Here is a 15,202-nt window from a genome sequence, read left to right on the forward strand (position 1 = left end):
ATTCGATGTTAAATCCATCGAAGTCAACGATCATAATCATTTTTCTATATCACTAGCATATAAGATTTTCTTTAAAGCTGATTGTTAATAAACACCATCCGAAAAAGTGAAAAAGATCGTGAGTTTTATGAGGTTAACTTTTATTTTTTTCATATTCTAGATCATTAACAAAATGTTTGATTAAACATTAATGATGTTTTTCTGGTAGAAAAATTGATTTAAAATCGAAAATAAAGAGCAGTTTTTTATCCTATTGGCTTTCGTTCTCGAGATATCCCCTTTTAAATCAAACAAAATCAACTTTTTTTGCAAAAATTAAGAGTTTCAAAGTGAATATGTCAAGAAGGAAGGATGATATGCAAAAATGTTATTCTTCTCTTTCGATTCAATAATCATTTTTCTATATCACTAGCATATAAGATTTTCTTTAAAGATAATTGTTAATAAACACCATCCGAAAAAGTGAATAAGATCGTGAGTTTTATGAGGTTAACTTTATTTTTCTCATATTCTACATCATTAACAAAATTTTTGATTAAACATTAATGATGTTTTTCTGGTAGAAAAATTAATTTAAAAACGAAAATAAAGAGCAGTTTTTTATCCTATTGGCTTTCGTTCTCGAGATATTCCCTTTTAAATCCATCAAAGTCAAAATTTTTTGCAAAAATTAAGTTTCAAAGTGAATATGTCAAGAAGGAAGGATGATATGAAAAAATGTTATTCTTATCTTTCGATTTGATAATCATTTTTCTATATCACTAGCATATAAGATTTTCTTTAAAGATAATTGTTAATAAACACCATCCGAAAAAGTGAATAAGATCGTGAGTTTTATGAGGTTAATTTTATTTTTTTCATATTCTAGATCATTAAGAAGATTTTTGTTCAAACATTAAGATGTTTTCTGGTAGAAAAATTAATTTAAAAGCGAAAATAAAGAGCAGCCTTTTGTCGTATTAGTTTTCGTTCTCGAGATATTCGATGTTAAATCCATCGAAGTCAACGTTTTTTGCAAAAATTAAGAGTTTCAAAGTGAATATGTCAAGAAGGAAGGATGATATGAAAAAATGTTATTCTTATCTTTCGATTCAACAATCATTTTTCTATATCACTACCATATAAGATTTTCTTTAAAGGTGATTGTCAATAAACACCATCCGAAAAAGTGAATAAGATCGAGAGTTTTATGAGGTTAACTTTATTTTTTTCATATTCTAGATCATTAAGAAGATTTTTTATTAAACATTAAGATGTTTTTCAGATAGAAAAATTAATTTAAAAACGAAAATAAAGAGCAGTCTTTTATCCCATTGGTTTTCGTTCTCTAGATATTCCCTGTTAAATCCATCAAAGTCAACGTTTTTTGCAAAAATTAAGAGTTTCAAAGTGAATATGTCAAGAAGAAAGGATGATATGAAAAAATGTTATTCTTATCTTTCGATTCAATAATTATTTTTCTATATCACTAGTATATAAGATTTTCTTTAAAGGTGATTGTTAATAAACACCATCCGAAAAAGTGAATAAGATCGTGAGTTTTATGAGGTTAACTTTTATTTTTTTCATATTCTAGATCATTAAGAAGATTTTTGATTAAACATTAATGATGTTTTTCTGGTAGAAAAATTAATTTAAAAACGAAAATAAAGAGCAGTCTTTTATCCTATTGGCTTTAGTTCTCGAGATATTCCCTTTTAAATCCATCAAAGTCAATGTTTTTTGCAAGAATTAACAGTTTCAAAGTGAATATGTCAAGAAGAAAGGATGATATGAAAAAATGTTATTCTTATCTTTCGATTCAATAATCATTTTTCTATATCACTAGCATACAAGATTTTCTTTAAAGGTGATTGTTAATAAACACCATCCGAAAAAGTGAATAAGATCGTGAGTTTTATGAGGTTAACTTTTATTTTTGTCATTTTCTAGTACATTAAGAGGATTTTGGAACTTTAAAATGTTTTTCTGGCAGAAAAGTTAATTTAAAAGCTAGAATAAAGAGAACTCTTTTATCCGATTGGCTTTCGTTCTCGAGATATTCCCTTTTAAATTCATCAACATCAACGTTTTTTGGCAAAAATTAAGCATTTTAAGGCCCTTTTTTAAATCATAACGATAACGACTAAAAAAACAGAGTTTTTTTAAACCAACTACTTTCCAAGTTATTTAAAGACGATCTAAATCGAATCTTTTAAACCAATTTACATTGATTATCTTTTCCCTTCCCTTCGTAAGTAACACGTTTTACATAGAACCTCCTTGTTAAGATTTTTTAAATTTTCATAATGAGCTTACATCAATTATTCATGAAATCTGTAAGACGTGCCGGCATTCAAGGTTTATAGAGGACCCCCTCCGTAATCATATTCCGCTGCGATACCATCTAACTTAATATCCTAAGAAGCGTTCGTTACAAAGACACCCAAATCGACTCTATATAGGGCTTTATTGCCACATCCTAATACATTCAATAAAAAAATAAACGCGAATAAACTTCGAATTTGATTATACAACTTCGTGTCGATTAATTTCAAGTTGTAACAAACAAAAGTGATCCATCAAAGTTTATTCTAGTAACTTGGAGTCAAGATTTGCCAAGTTATTTTTTTTTATATACAAAGTTGATTTTTTCAGAATTATTCTCAATATCACGACGTCCCAATTTTAATATGTATACATCTCGTCGGGACGGCAAATTGAATTTCAACCTTCTTTTGATGCCTCAAGGGACACCCGGATTATTACTGTATATATTGTATATAAGATTCGGTTTCTCTCTTTAATAAAACTTTTTTAATATCAACCAAAAAGTCTTAATAACTAATTTAATTTCTTATATTTTTAGTTATCCTTCTTGTAGTGGTGCTAGAGCACCGGGTTTAGCGGCTGATATGCATTTTCGAGACGATGTCATCGCGTTTATAGGACCGGCTTGTATGTTTGCATTGGAACCAGTGGCAAGATTAGCTGATTATTGGAATACGCCGATTATAACAGGAATGGGAGATCAGGTAATGAAAAGAATTCTAATAATTTCAAATTTTTAAGGCTTATATTTTGTTAGACCCTCTTCGTTGATCGAGGAACCATTTGTTGGTTTATTGCCTCTATCCTTTGTAGAATAAGAGAGGGTCGGTGATTTTACGAGAAGAGTTATATTACCGCGACCCAAACAGCTTCTTTTAGCTTTCCTTTTATGCGTCGATCGAGAAACAAACTTGTGACGCGTGTAAAACGAATTTCAATGTTGTTTGGGCATAAAGAATAAGTCGCTTTTTGATAGTTATCAGATGAGATTTGTTTTCTTTTTCATTTTATTTTGGGGTAAAGGAATTTTATTTCGTTTCTTTTTTAAATTGGAAACTTGGGAAAAATTCAAGAATCATCATCTGACTCAAAAATCGACGATGTTTTAATCAACGTGAAATGACCCAAAAAAACACGTTAAAATAAAAAGAAAGTGCGGAAAAGTGACTAACACTAGATTAACTTCAGTTATAAAACTTCTATTATATGATAACTAACTTTAGGTTTAAAATGTCAACCTCACTTTTGATATATTCGTAATCTTCATTAAAAATCTTTTAAAATGAGTACAAACACGACATATTTATCTTCAATATTAATGAAGTTATGATCAACTTTCGGTTAAGAATGTCAACGTCAATTTTGACATATTTGTAATGGTCGTGAAAAATCCTTTTTGTAATTCGCTACGGTAATGGAAGCTATAACAGTACTCAAACGGGTGCTGTAATGAGATTTTAGTAACATTTTATGGAACCACTTCAAGTTGGTGACATTGGGTCATTAATTTTTCTAGTTGTCAATGTGACAATTTTTGTCTCTGGATGTTTAAACACGTTCTTAGCATCAAATACAAGGTCCACAATGATGAGGACATGGACTCTGAGCAATTTCTCTTATTTTGGGAGGTGTACATCAAACATTTTTTTCAGGTGAATATATTTTGTGTTTTGACAGTTTCTAATTGTCAATTCAAAGTTTCTATTTTCAAGTGTTCCGGTGTTACCAACTGCTACATACCTATTTCCCTACATTGCCAAAATTTACTTTATTTTTGTTAAAAAAAAGTATAAAAACGCGAATTACAAAAAATAGCATAAAAAACACGTTTCATAAGACTTAAAGCACTCATTCATTAAAAAACTCGTGGCTTCGCCACTCGTTTTTCAACTTGAATTCGTGCATTTCAAGCGTGTCTTACGAAACTTGTTTTTTAATATACTATTACAATGAGTCCAAACATAATATGTTTAATTCCAATATTACTCGAAATATAAGCAACTTCCGGTTTGAAATGTCAATGTCATCTTGACATATACTTAATTCTTATAAAATGTCTTAATATTTGTCACAAAAACAAAAATATAGTAAAAAAAAATAAAAAATTAAGGTTGGTATTAATATTTAAAAATTAAATTGCTATCTACATTGTTGTTAACTTAGGGTTTAATGTTTTTTATTCTAACTTTTTTGTTTTTTGAGATAAGTGCGTCATCTTTGGACTCATTTTAAAGCTTTTTCAATGAAGATGACAAATATGTCTAAATTGACGTTTACGTTTTAAACCGGAAGTGATTATATTTTCATTAATGTTAAAGTTAAATATGTCGAGTTTGGACTCATTTTAAAGGATTTTTTATGAAGTTGACAAATATGGAATAAGTTAGATGGAGTTTTTTGATTCCAAAAATTAACAACTATGATAAAGTTATTGGGTGTAGCGATCGGTATAAGAAAAAAAAGAGAACTAAATTTTTCTTTGCTATATTTCGAAACAAATTGTTTCTTCTACAGGCAAAAAACTGTGAACAAATGTATCAAAATTAAGACCCATTATATCAGCTTGTGGTTCAACCGTGTATAACCTGTCAAAGTTCTTATCTGACATGCTAACCATTGCCTTAAGTAATGCTACATCTTACAATGTAAAAGACACCTTCGATTTTGTCAGTCAAGTAAAAGGCTGTCACATCCCTAAGAACTGTGTTGTCGTTTCACTTGACGTAATAAGTCTTTTTACGAACATCCCACTGGATTTGGTCCTTAATATTGTGAAAGACAAGTGGAATTTAATTGATGATCATTGCAGTTTTAATTTGGAAACCTTTTGTATACTTTTAAAGTTTGTTTTTGACAATACTTACTTTTCGTTTCAAGATCAGATTTATGTTCAGAAGTTTGGTACTCCTATGGGTTTTCCTATTAGCCCCATCTTGGCGCTGATGGTAATGGATTTTGTTTTGGATAGTGTGATTCCCAAATTGGACTTTCAGTTACCGTTTATAAAGAAGTTTGTTGATGACATTATCACCAGCGTTCCCAGTGATCGTGTTGACTACGTTCTTGATGTTTTCAACTCATTTAACCCTTACATCCAGTTCACTGTGGAAACTGAAACTGATAGCTGGGTCCCTTTTTTCGATTGTAGAGTCATACGTGAGAACAATTCTGTGATTTGTGATTGGTACACCAAACCGACATATTCGGGACGTTACATAAACTATTTCTCTTCACATTCATTTAACCATAAAATTAATACCTTACGAGGTATGAAGAATAGAGTACTAAGAATTTGTGATGACAGGTTTCAATACAACGCACTGTTAAAGCTAAAAAGGATTTTTATTGGCAACAGTTTTCCTAAGCACTTAGTTAACAAGATTCTTTTCTCTTCTTCCAATAACATCTCTCAACCAACTGTTAACAGTATTTTTGATATACCACCTACCAGACAATCTAAATTTAGTAAAATTATGAAAATCCCAAAGATGTCTGATAAAATTAAAAAAATAGTTGGACCGCATCTACCACCTGATAGAAAAATAGTTGATTACTACCCTTACAGGATAGGTTGTTGTTATAGTAGCATCAAAGATAAAGATCCCGTGATGTACAAATCTAATGTCATCTATCGTGTTAATTGTAATGAGTGTAATGGTTGTTACATTGGTGTCACCCGTCAATGGCTAAAAACAGGATTAATTCACATAGGAGTGATTTTAAAACGAAAAAAACTCACTGTGCTTTGGCCAGTCATATGATAAACTGTAACTATACTTTTGATTTTGATAATGTGTCGATAGTTGATGGTGATCCTAATTATTACGGTAGATTATTTTTGGAAATGTACCACATTACTATCACTGATAATACGGTGAATTTTAAAACAGATACAAATAATTTAAGTAGTTTTTACTCGTATTTATTTCATTGGGAAAAGGGGAGAAGGGAAAGAGTATTAAGTGACAACACCAACGTTAGTGATTCATTAATTTTTTAATTAAAAAATTAAAATTTAAAATATGTTCTTCGACTGTATCGTTGTGATTTTGTCTATCGCGCAGTCTCTAAAAATAAAAATATATTTTTAAGAACTGGTTTCTTCGCCATGTTCAGTCATCATAAGATTTTTACTTTTGTAACGTCAGTTATTTTAGTTTGTAATTTAAGTGTCCTAATTTTAATTTATTAATTCGAGTCACCCTTTTTGGGTTTTGATGCTATGTTTTTTGGTGTTAATCGTGCCGCTTATCAACTAACCTGTAAGTTTCTTCCTTTTTATGTAAGCCATTGATAGTTTGAATGTTAATTTTGATACATTTGTACACAGTTTTTTGCCTGTAGAAGAAACAATTTGTTTCGAAATATAGCAAAGAAAAATTTATTTCTCTTTTTTTTTCTTATACCGATCGCTACACCCTTTGATTATATATAATATGGATTGAGCTAACTGAATATATCTACTAACAAAAATATTGCTCAAGGTGAATAGACGCAGATGGAAAGCGATAATGTGAAAGTGTAACAAAGATAGATATATTATATGTCAGTACGCTTCTATATCTATCTCACTTCTATCAGTACACCCATTATATGGCAGTACGCTTCTATGTCTATCTCGGTTCGATCACCTTGCGCAAGCTATCTCTCTCGTTGGCTCAATCCATATTATATATAATCAAAGGCTACACCCAATAACTTTATCATAGGTGACAAATATATCAAAATTAAAACTTGAAAGTTCGAATTTTTTGGGTTTTTGAGATAAATGCGTATAGTTTGGACTCACTTTAAAGGTTATTTTATAAAGATTACGAATATAATAATAAAATTAAAGTTGACATTGTCAACTGAAAGTTTTTTTCATTACTAAACCCGAATGTTTCTAGTTCTCGTTCTAATTTTGGTTCAATAAAAATACACAATATAGTAATATCTTATGTTAACTAGCGCTATCTACCACTGCCACTAGAACTAACACTAGACCGAGAACTAGAAACATTCGGATTTAATCCCACGTCTCTCAAGTCGACTAGATCTTATGTTAGTTCTAGTGATAGTGCTAGTGTAAAACTAGATCTAACACTATACTTAGAACTAGAATCATTTGGGTTTAGCCGTCTTTACAGACGTGCGGCTAAACCCAAATGATTCTAGTTCTAGGTATGGTGTAAATTTTACATAATAATAGTGCTAGCGTCTGACGCACGGCTAAACCCGAATGTTTTTAGTTCTCGTTCTAGTTTTAGTGCAATAAAAATATGCAACATAGTTATATCTTTTGCTAACTAGCGCTATATACCGCTGTTGTTTGTAAAATGGATAAGATGACAGATTTTAATCTATTTGTAGAGTCTCTGAAGATGGCCAAGGGCCAAAACTAGTTAGACTTAAATTCTATATAAAATAAAAGACAAACTTTTAATTTTTTACTAACATCTAGAAAACGACACTGGTCCGAAATTATAGGTTCATCTATTTTTTCTATTGTAGAACTTCTTGGTGTATTTAAGTCGATTCTTAGACGTATGATGCAAATCGGACTTGAAATCGTATAACGTGATTGGCGCTTAGCTTTATCCGTTAAAACAAATAGTATTTTAGGTCTTTCGGTATTGTGCATTTTTTCAAAGATAAATTCTTTATTTACCAGTCAGCATGAAAATCTCTAAAAACGATAAAATGTCGCTTAGTCAAGTGATGTGTAATTAAAGGTATTTTTATTGTGAATTTATGTAGGTGGGTGTAAAATTTTAATGAGCGTCTTCTTTTTCAGCCACCTTCCGAGGGGGAATTATCAGTTACATCAGGAATTTTGGGAAGATTGAGGAGTAGGAACGATACAGCTGTAAGTATTTAAAAAGTAGCTGTTTTTTGACCCGAAAAGAAAAAAAAATATTGTCAGAAGTGGGATTCGAACCCACGCCCTCAGAGAGGACCAGAACGCTCGAAAACCCGTATGAAACGGGCAAGGTTAACCTTGAGTCTGGCGCCTTAGACCGCTCGGCCATCCTGACATATGATATATAAAAGCATTTGATCCAACTTTACAAGGTATCAATTTAAAAATGTTCTAAAAGTAAATACCATAACACTTTTTTAACTTGACTCTCAAAAAAATAGAATATGACAATACAACAAACCAATGTTATAGTGAAAACGTTAAGAGCACAGTAGTAAAATACCTTTCTCCTCTGTTTTGACTTTTACAATGTTGTATGATATCAAATAGAACAAGTTGGTATAAATTAAATCCAGTTCCAACATACCTTAAATGTTCGAGGTGATGCGTTTATTTAATGTTACCCAATTATTGGTGTTAATCTGTTAAAAACGAATTTAATGGAATAAAGATGGGAGGGGAGGGAGATTGAGGTGGTGAGAGAATTTGTATATCTGCGGAATAAATTCAGGGAACATAGCAAGGAAACGGCGCATGTGAGGTAAATGGCAAAAAGGGGTAATAAGGTGATGGGGCAGATCTGGGGATGGGGTGAGAGAGTGTTTGGGAGGAACATCAGTAAAAGAAAGATTATTTTTGATGGGTTGGTGAGGAGTACAATGATGTACGGGGCGGAGGTTTGGGTATGAAGTGGCATATTGAACTTTGCTAGTAGTAAAACGCAGTAGGTTTTAATTTAACGTAACCAACTTCACACCACTTATTCTTACTTTTATATACAGATGTCGCGATAGTCAAACCCTAATAAGGCAGAATATTCTGGAGGACGTACAGAATCTGTACTGGAGGTGGGTCGTAGGTCTAGGTCTAGGGAAACACCGGGATACATTGTGAGGGAGAAAGTGAAGGTGGATGAATTGAGGGTGGAGGCGAACAGAAGAGCTGTTAAATATGAAGAAATGATAGACAGAAGACACAGCTGCGGGATCTTGGGGAAGTGTTGGAAGGAAGTTAAGGAGGGGAAGTTAGTGTTTCGAAAGAAAAAAATCACAAGGTGATAAATTGAGTGATTTATGGGGCATGTTTCTTCGCAAAGAGAGAAGACGTCCAGAAAAGAAGTCCCTCAAAACTGTTAGAGAATGCCGCGAAGTGTGAGCTGTGGCTCCGTCTTGTTGGAATCATACCTTTTTCTCTTTACGGTTACCGACAAACTGGTTTAAGTTAGGTTGGTGGAAGGTCTCGATCATGTGATAGCAGCGATTCAAAGTAATCGTTACCATTTGACCATCTTCTTTGGAAAAATAGGGACCCTACACACCAAATTCAGCAATGGCACAGTAAACTGTTACACCAGGGCTATGAAGTGGTCGTTGGTGAAGTTCATCATACGAAATTAAAACAGCGCCAGGGGAAGTGTTCTAGACTGGTATGCTTAAAGCGCGGATCTTAATCACTTTATTTTATGCATATTTAGGAACAATTAACGTTTGAATTCTATGCCCAAATCAAATGAGGAGTGTCATCCGCAATGGAGATGGCAATATGCCGTATTGACAACTGAATATCGTCCCTTCTCGGCTCTGCAGTTCCATTTGTTGTAATGTAAACTGTTAGAGTATTTTTTCAAGAAATTACAAAATTCTCCAATTTTTGAACAGCTGATTATGTTTTCCGATTTCCAATTTCCTCTTTTATCCAAATTTCTCTACATATATTTTGAATATGGTCGTGGATATGCAAAGCCAATACTTGAGTTCTTGACACTCTTTGTCCCATCTTGATTTTAGCTGTTGCTTGTTGAAAATAACTTACATTAGATGGGTTTTTGATTATAACCCATTTTTGTTTCTACTTGTTATTAACTTAGAGATACAAACGAGAAACGTTTTGTATTGTTAATTTTCCAGCCTGGAATCCTGTCTGCTCCTTTGCTTCCATATTTCTGTACTGTAGGCCTTTTTTTGGCAAAGATCTTGTCATATACTTTATATAGCGTGCCCGTCACTGTTATACCTCTGTAATTGTCGCAGTTTTGTCTCTCCCTTTTTATGAATGGTTGAATTAGCTGGTGGTGGAAATGATTTACCGTTAAGAATCGTTCTGGAATCTACGTTTTATAGGCTCTGCTTACATGTTACCGTGTACATTCACATTCTTCAAGGATTTACATGTTTACGTTATGTCCTCTTTATAGTTACTCCGATTAGGGATGGCGTTATACGTGTACTTCGTTCTCTTGTTCCTTTAAGAAATTTGATCTATCTTTTGTTAGTACTGCTTAAAGTAGTCGTCCTATTTTTCGAGTATTGTTGGCGGTATTAGGTCTCTTGTCTTGCTCTGTCTTAGGAATTTCTGAATTGCACAGCTCCTTTATTCTGCTGTACGTACTTCTCCCATGTTTTATTTTTTCTCTTTTTCTTTTTTAATACTTTATGGACTACTTTATTAATACTCCGTCTGTGGTTGCTTGTATAGGTTTGATTTTGATATTTTGTCAAGTATATTTTGTTCTTAGTTGTTTTTATAATGCATGTTTTCTAGTTTATTATCTAATCTAGCTTTATATAGCTTTTGGTTACAGGACTTTCATCAATTAAGCTGCCCAAGTTGAATCTTTTCTTTGTTGTCTCTTCCTTGTTTTCTGTGTTTGTCCCTATAAATTTAGATTTGTTTTTTCTCTAGTTATTGAGTAATTTATTATGGACTTTAGATTCTTTAACGTTGTTATCTAAGTGTATTTGATAAAAAATTTCTTTACGTATAACGAAAAAATAAAATGATTATTTGGCATAATCATAAAAGGATGTTGATTTGAGAAATATACGAAAACAAGAGATCAATATCGCGTATATTTTTTACAATGTGGCGAATGTACGATAGGTAATAGATAATCTTTGTCTCCTGTTATTATGTTTTGATACGTGTTAAAAAGTTAGTGCCAACGATAATGGCAGCACATAAATTTGTGTAACTAAATTTGATAACTGTTGTATATGTATTTAATAATAAACTTACTTTAATAATTATGATTTATTCGTAACTGTTATACATGTAAATTTGCGAATCGTTAACTGTCGAAAAACATATTACCAACCCATGAATGTCAAAACTCTCCAGATATATAACACCTTCCTCTTCCCCGTTTGAAAACTTTAACCACTGCAAATTAAGTTGTCAAAGATTTAACTTATTGGGAGGTTTCCTAATTCTAGATGATTTCCTTATTCCTGGAACATTCTGTTGTATCACTTCCGGAATTGGATCTGAATCACTTTACTCTGTATTTTCTGGTTTTGGCGTTTCTTCAACAGTCGGCTCAGTTTCGTCATTGGGTTTTCCACAACTTGTTAGTTGGTCCTGATGTCGTCGGTGCGACTGTCCCTCGATATTGACCTCATAGTGTAGTTTTCCATGTTTTTGCGATACCTCTCCGAACTTCCACTTCTCATCTTTGTTAGCATAAAATCTCGCCTGTACATAGTCACCTACTTGGAAATCTCTCGAAGTTCCATCAGGAATTCTATCATTTTTTTCTGCAGGAAGGTCTCTTCTCACCAAGTCCAACCTGGTTCGGTAATGATTCTTAAATAACAACTCCGCCGGTGATTGTCCCGTTTCGGAATGTGGAATTCGCCTGTATTGCATTAACAAACGTGTCAACCTTACAGATAAGTCTCCTTCACCTAACATAGTTCTTAATCCTTGTTTAACAGTTTGTACGAATCTTTCAGCTTGGCCATTCGTAGCCGGATGATAAGGTGCTGTAAGTTTGTGTTTGACTCCATTAAGTTGTAAAAGCTTCTGAAATTCTTGAGATGTAAAACAGGTTCCGTTATCACTCACTAAAGTTGTTGGAATGCCAAATCGTGCAAATGTTTCACGCAACATCCTTATTGTGGTTTTCGAATCCGTTTTGGTTGTAATAAACACTTCAGGATATTTCGAATGAGCATCGACTATTATTAGAAAATACCTTTCCTGGAACGGACCCGCGTAATCAACGTGAATACGCTGCCACGGCTGAGTTGGATACTCCCAAGGATGATATGGTGTTTGTTTGCTTGGATTATTCTTATATAAACAACGTTTCCTGCAACATTTTACTAAATCTTCAATATCCTTATCTATCCCTTTCCACCACACATAGCTTCTTGCTAAGTTCTTCATTCTTACTATACCTGTATGTCCAATATGCAACTCATCCAAAATCCCTTTTTGTAACTTTTTAGGAATGACTACACGGATACCCTTCAAAATACATCCATTTTCTATGGAATACCTGACTAACTCATCAGCTTCCATTTCAGATCCACTTTGGATGTTCTTATAAAGCTTTGCAGTTTCAGGATCCTTAAGAGTTTCTTTTTGAATTTGTTCTCGTCCAATTGGTAAAGTATCTAATTGATTTAAGGCATAAGTTGAATCCATATCCAAATGTTCGTCCTTTCCGTAATTTGGTCTTGAAAATCGAGATAAGTAATCAGCATTCGCATGCTTTTTTGTTTCTCTATATTGAATTCCGTACTTAAATCCTGCCAGAAAATTTGCATAATGCAAAAATCGTATTGCAGATGTTGCTGGCAAGTCCTTTGTTGGATGAAAAATTCTTGTTAAAGGCTTATGATCAGTTATCAGTGTTATAGGTCGTCCATAACAGTATAAGAAAAATTTCTTTAACCCCCATACGATCGACAAATAGCTGTTGCCTCTTTGTCGATCTGGCTATAATTTGCTTCTGCTTTAGTCAGAGACCTTGACGCAAACGCAATCGGTCGTTCGGTTCCATCCGGAAAGGTATGCGAAATCACAGCTCCCAAACCAGTTGGTGAAGCATCAGTTGCAATCGAAAGTGGTAGCTCTGGGTTATAAGGTGTAAGAACCCTGTCACTAGCAATCTCTTGTTTCAACTGTTTGAACACCTTGTCGCATTTCGATGACCAACAGAATTTAGTGTCCTCCCTGAGTAGAGCATAAATAGGTACCAATTTGCTAGACACATTCGGTAGGAACTTTTGATAATAATTCACCAGTCCCAGAAATGTTCTCACCTCAGATACACTCGTTGGTTTCGGACAGTTTATAATGGCTTTTATTTTGTCTTGAGTAGGATGAAGTCCAGTTCTATCAATTTTATGTCCCAAGTACGTTATAGAATCCACAAGAAATTGACATTTCTCCTTTTTCAAATGTAGTCCATTTACCCTTAACTTTTGAAATACCATTTCCAAATTATGAAGAAATTCTTCTTTAGTTTTTCCTTGGACTAATATGTCGTCGAAAAAGCACACTACGCCGTTCAACCCTTGTAGGATTTGATCCATAAATCGTTGCCACGCGTTAGGAGCTATTTTTGCTCCAAACATTAAGCGTTTAACCTTGTATGTTCCTAGATGAGTGCTTATTGTCTGCAAAGCTGCACTTTCGTCACTAACTCGCATGTGCAGATAAGCTTGATTAATATCCAATGTGCTAAAGAATTTTCCTCCACTCATCTTGGCAAATAAATCGTCTATTCTTGGTATAGGATAATTATCATCTTGCAGATATTTATTTATTGTTACCTTGTAGTCTGCGCAAATTCTCACGCGATCATCTTTTTTAACAACAGGAACAATAGGGCTTCCCCAAGCTGAGTATTTTATTTTTTCGATTATTCCTGCGTCCTCCAATCGTTTTAATTCATCTTCTATTTTTCCACGAAGGGCGTATGGTATCGGTTTTGGTTTGACAAAAATAGGTGTAACTTCTTGTGCTATTTTAAAGTCACACTTAATGTTAGGTGTCTCACCCAATTGTGGTTGGAAAATCTCATTATACTTCGAAATAAGCGTATTAACGTCTGATTTAAACGTTTTATCAACAACTGCTACTTGGTTTATTTCTGACCAATTTAATTTAATCTTTTTCAACCAATCTCTTCCAAAAATGTTGTCGACTTTTCCGTCTAAGACACAAAGTGATTCGGTAATATTTTGTCCATTGTATGTTACTTTCACAGTGCATGTTCCCCTCGGTCTGATAATTTCCCCCGTATACGTCCGCAGTCTCGTAGATGTCTTTTGTAATTGTAAATGTGGGCAAAGCTTCTTGAATGTTGAATAAGAAACTATGGATAATGCTGCTCCGGTATTTGTACTGTAATCTTGAATTTATCAGAATGATTACTTCCCTGAATTAAATTGACTGTGTTTAAGCAGTTTATTTCCGGTCCTTCATCTTCATCTGTAATTTCCTCTTCTGTTTCTTCTCCGGTTTCTACTTGTTTAACATCTCGCTTCTTCTTGAAACATACCACCTCGACATGACCATCTCTACCACATCCTTTACATTTTAAGTTCTTCTCCTTGCACACTGCAGCAAAATGGGTAGATTTTCCACATCGGAAACATTTCTTCTTTTCTCCACTCTTCTTCTCTTCTCTCTTCTGTGTATAATCTCTTTTATTTGTTTTGTAATTCTTAGTTTTATTAATGTAATTTAATCCTTTTGTTTCTTGTAATTCTCTGCTTTCTGATTTAGCTGCTTCAATCGATAAAGCTAATTTAACAGCTTTGTCAAAACTTAAATTTATTCTAAAACAATAAGAAATAGACCTTTCGAACCCTATATTTTTGTAATTAGAAAAAAATAAAGAATTTAATAAGCGAATAAAGTGGTTGTTTCCATTTAAAAAAATGAAAATTGTCATGATATCTCAAAATTTAAAACCGAAAAAATTTTTTTATCTACATCATCAAATTCTCTGTAAAAAAGTGTCCATATAATGTCTTAGTTATAATACTCCAGCTATAATAATAACCAAGATAATTGCGTTTGCTGGTTTTACGATATTTTCAATTTTAGCCTCTAGCAGAAAAACAAAAGACGATAGCGCTATGAGGTTTTCGGCATTAGCAGTTTCTCGAAAAACGAGATCATGACATGTAAGCTACTTTTTTTCTAACTCTTATAGTTTCCGACTTAGCCTACTCGGACATCGAATTTGAACCA

The 15,202-nt window shown here is 33.1% G+C and overlaps 1 protein-coding gene and 1 non-coding gene across 3 annotated transcripts in view; one reads left to right on the plus strand and one right to left on the minus strand.

The window, feature by feature from the left end:
* The window catches only part of LOC111420629 (atrial natriuretic peptide receptor 1), a 57,231-nt gene that overhangs the window by 4,281 nt on the left and 37,748 nt on the right, over positions 1 to 15,202 (plus strand). For both annotated transcript variants that reach the window (XM_071198119.1, XM_071198120.1), the window contains 2 exons: positions 2,849 to 3,014; positions 8,087 to 8,158. In XM_071198119.1, the coding sequence (XP_071054220.1) occupies positions 2,849 to 3,014; positions 8,087 to 8,158 (238 nt within the window). The remainder of the gene's footprint in view (positions 1 to 2,848; positions 3,015 to 8,086; positions 8,159 to 15,202) is intronic.
* TRNAL-CAA (transfer RNA leucine (anticodon CAA)) lies at positions 8,210 to 8,327 on the minus strand. The gene is made up of 2 exons: positions 8,290 to 8,327; positions 8,210 to 8,254 (listed from the first exon to the last, which is right to left on the minus strand). It is a non-coding gene; the product is annotated as a tRNA-Leu (tRNA).

The sequence above is a fragment of the Onthophagus taurus genome, chromosome 7, assembly GCF_036711975.1.
Source record: "Onthophagus taurus isolate NC chromosome 7, IU_Otau_3.0, whole genome shotgun sequence".
NCBI classification, from domain to species: Eukaryota; Metazoa; Arthropoda; class Insecta; order Coleoptera; family Scarabaeidae; genus Onthophagus; species Onthophagus taurus.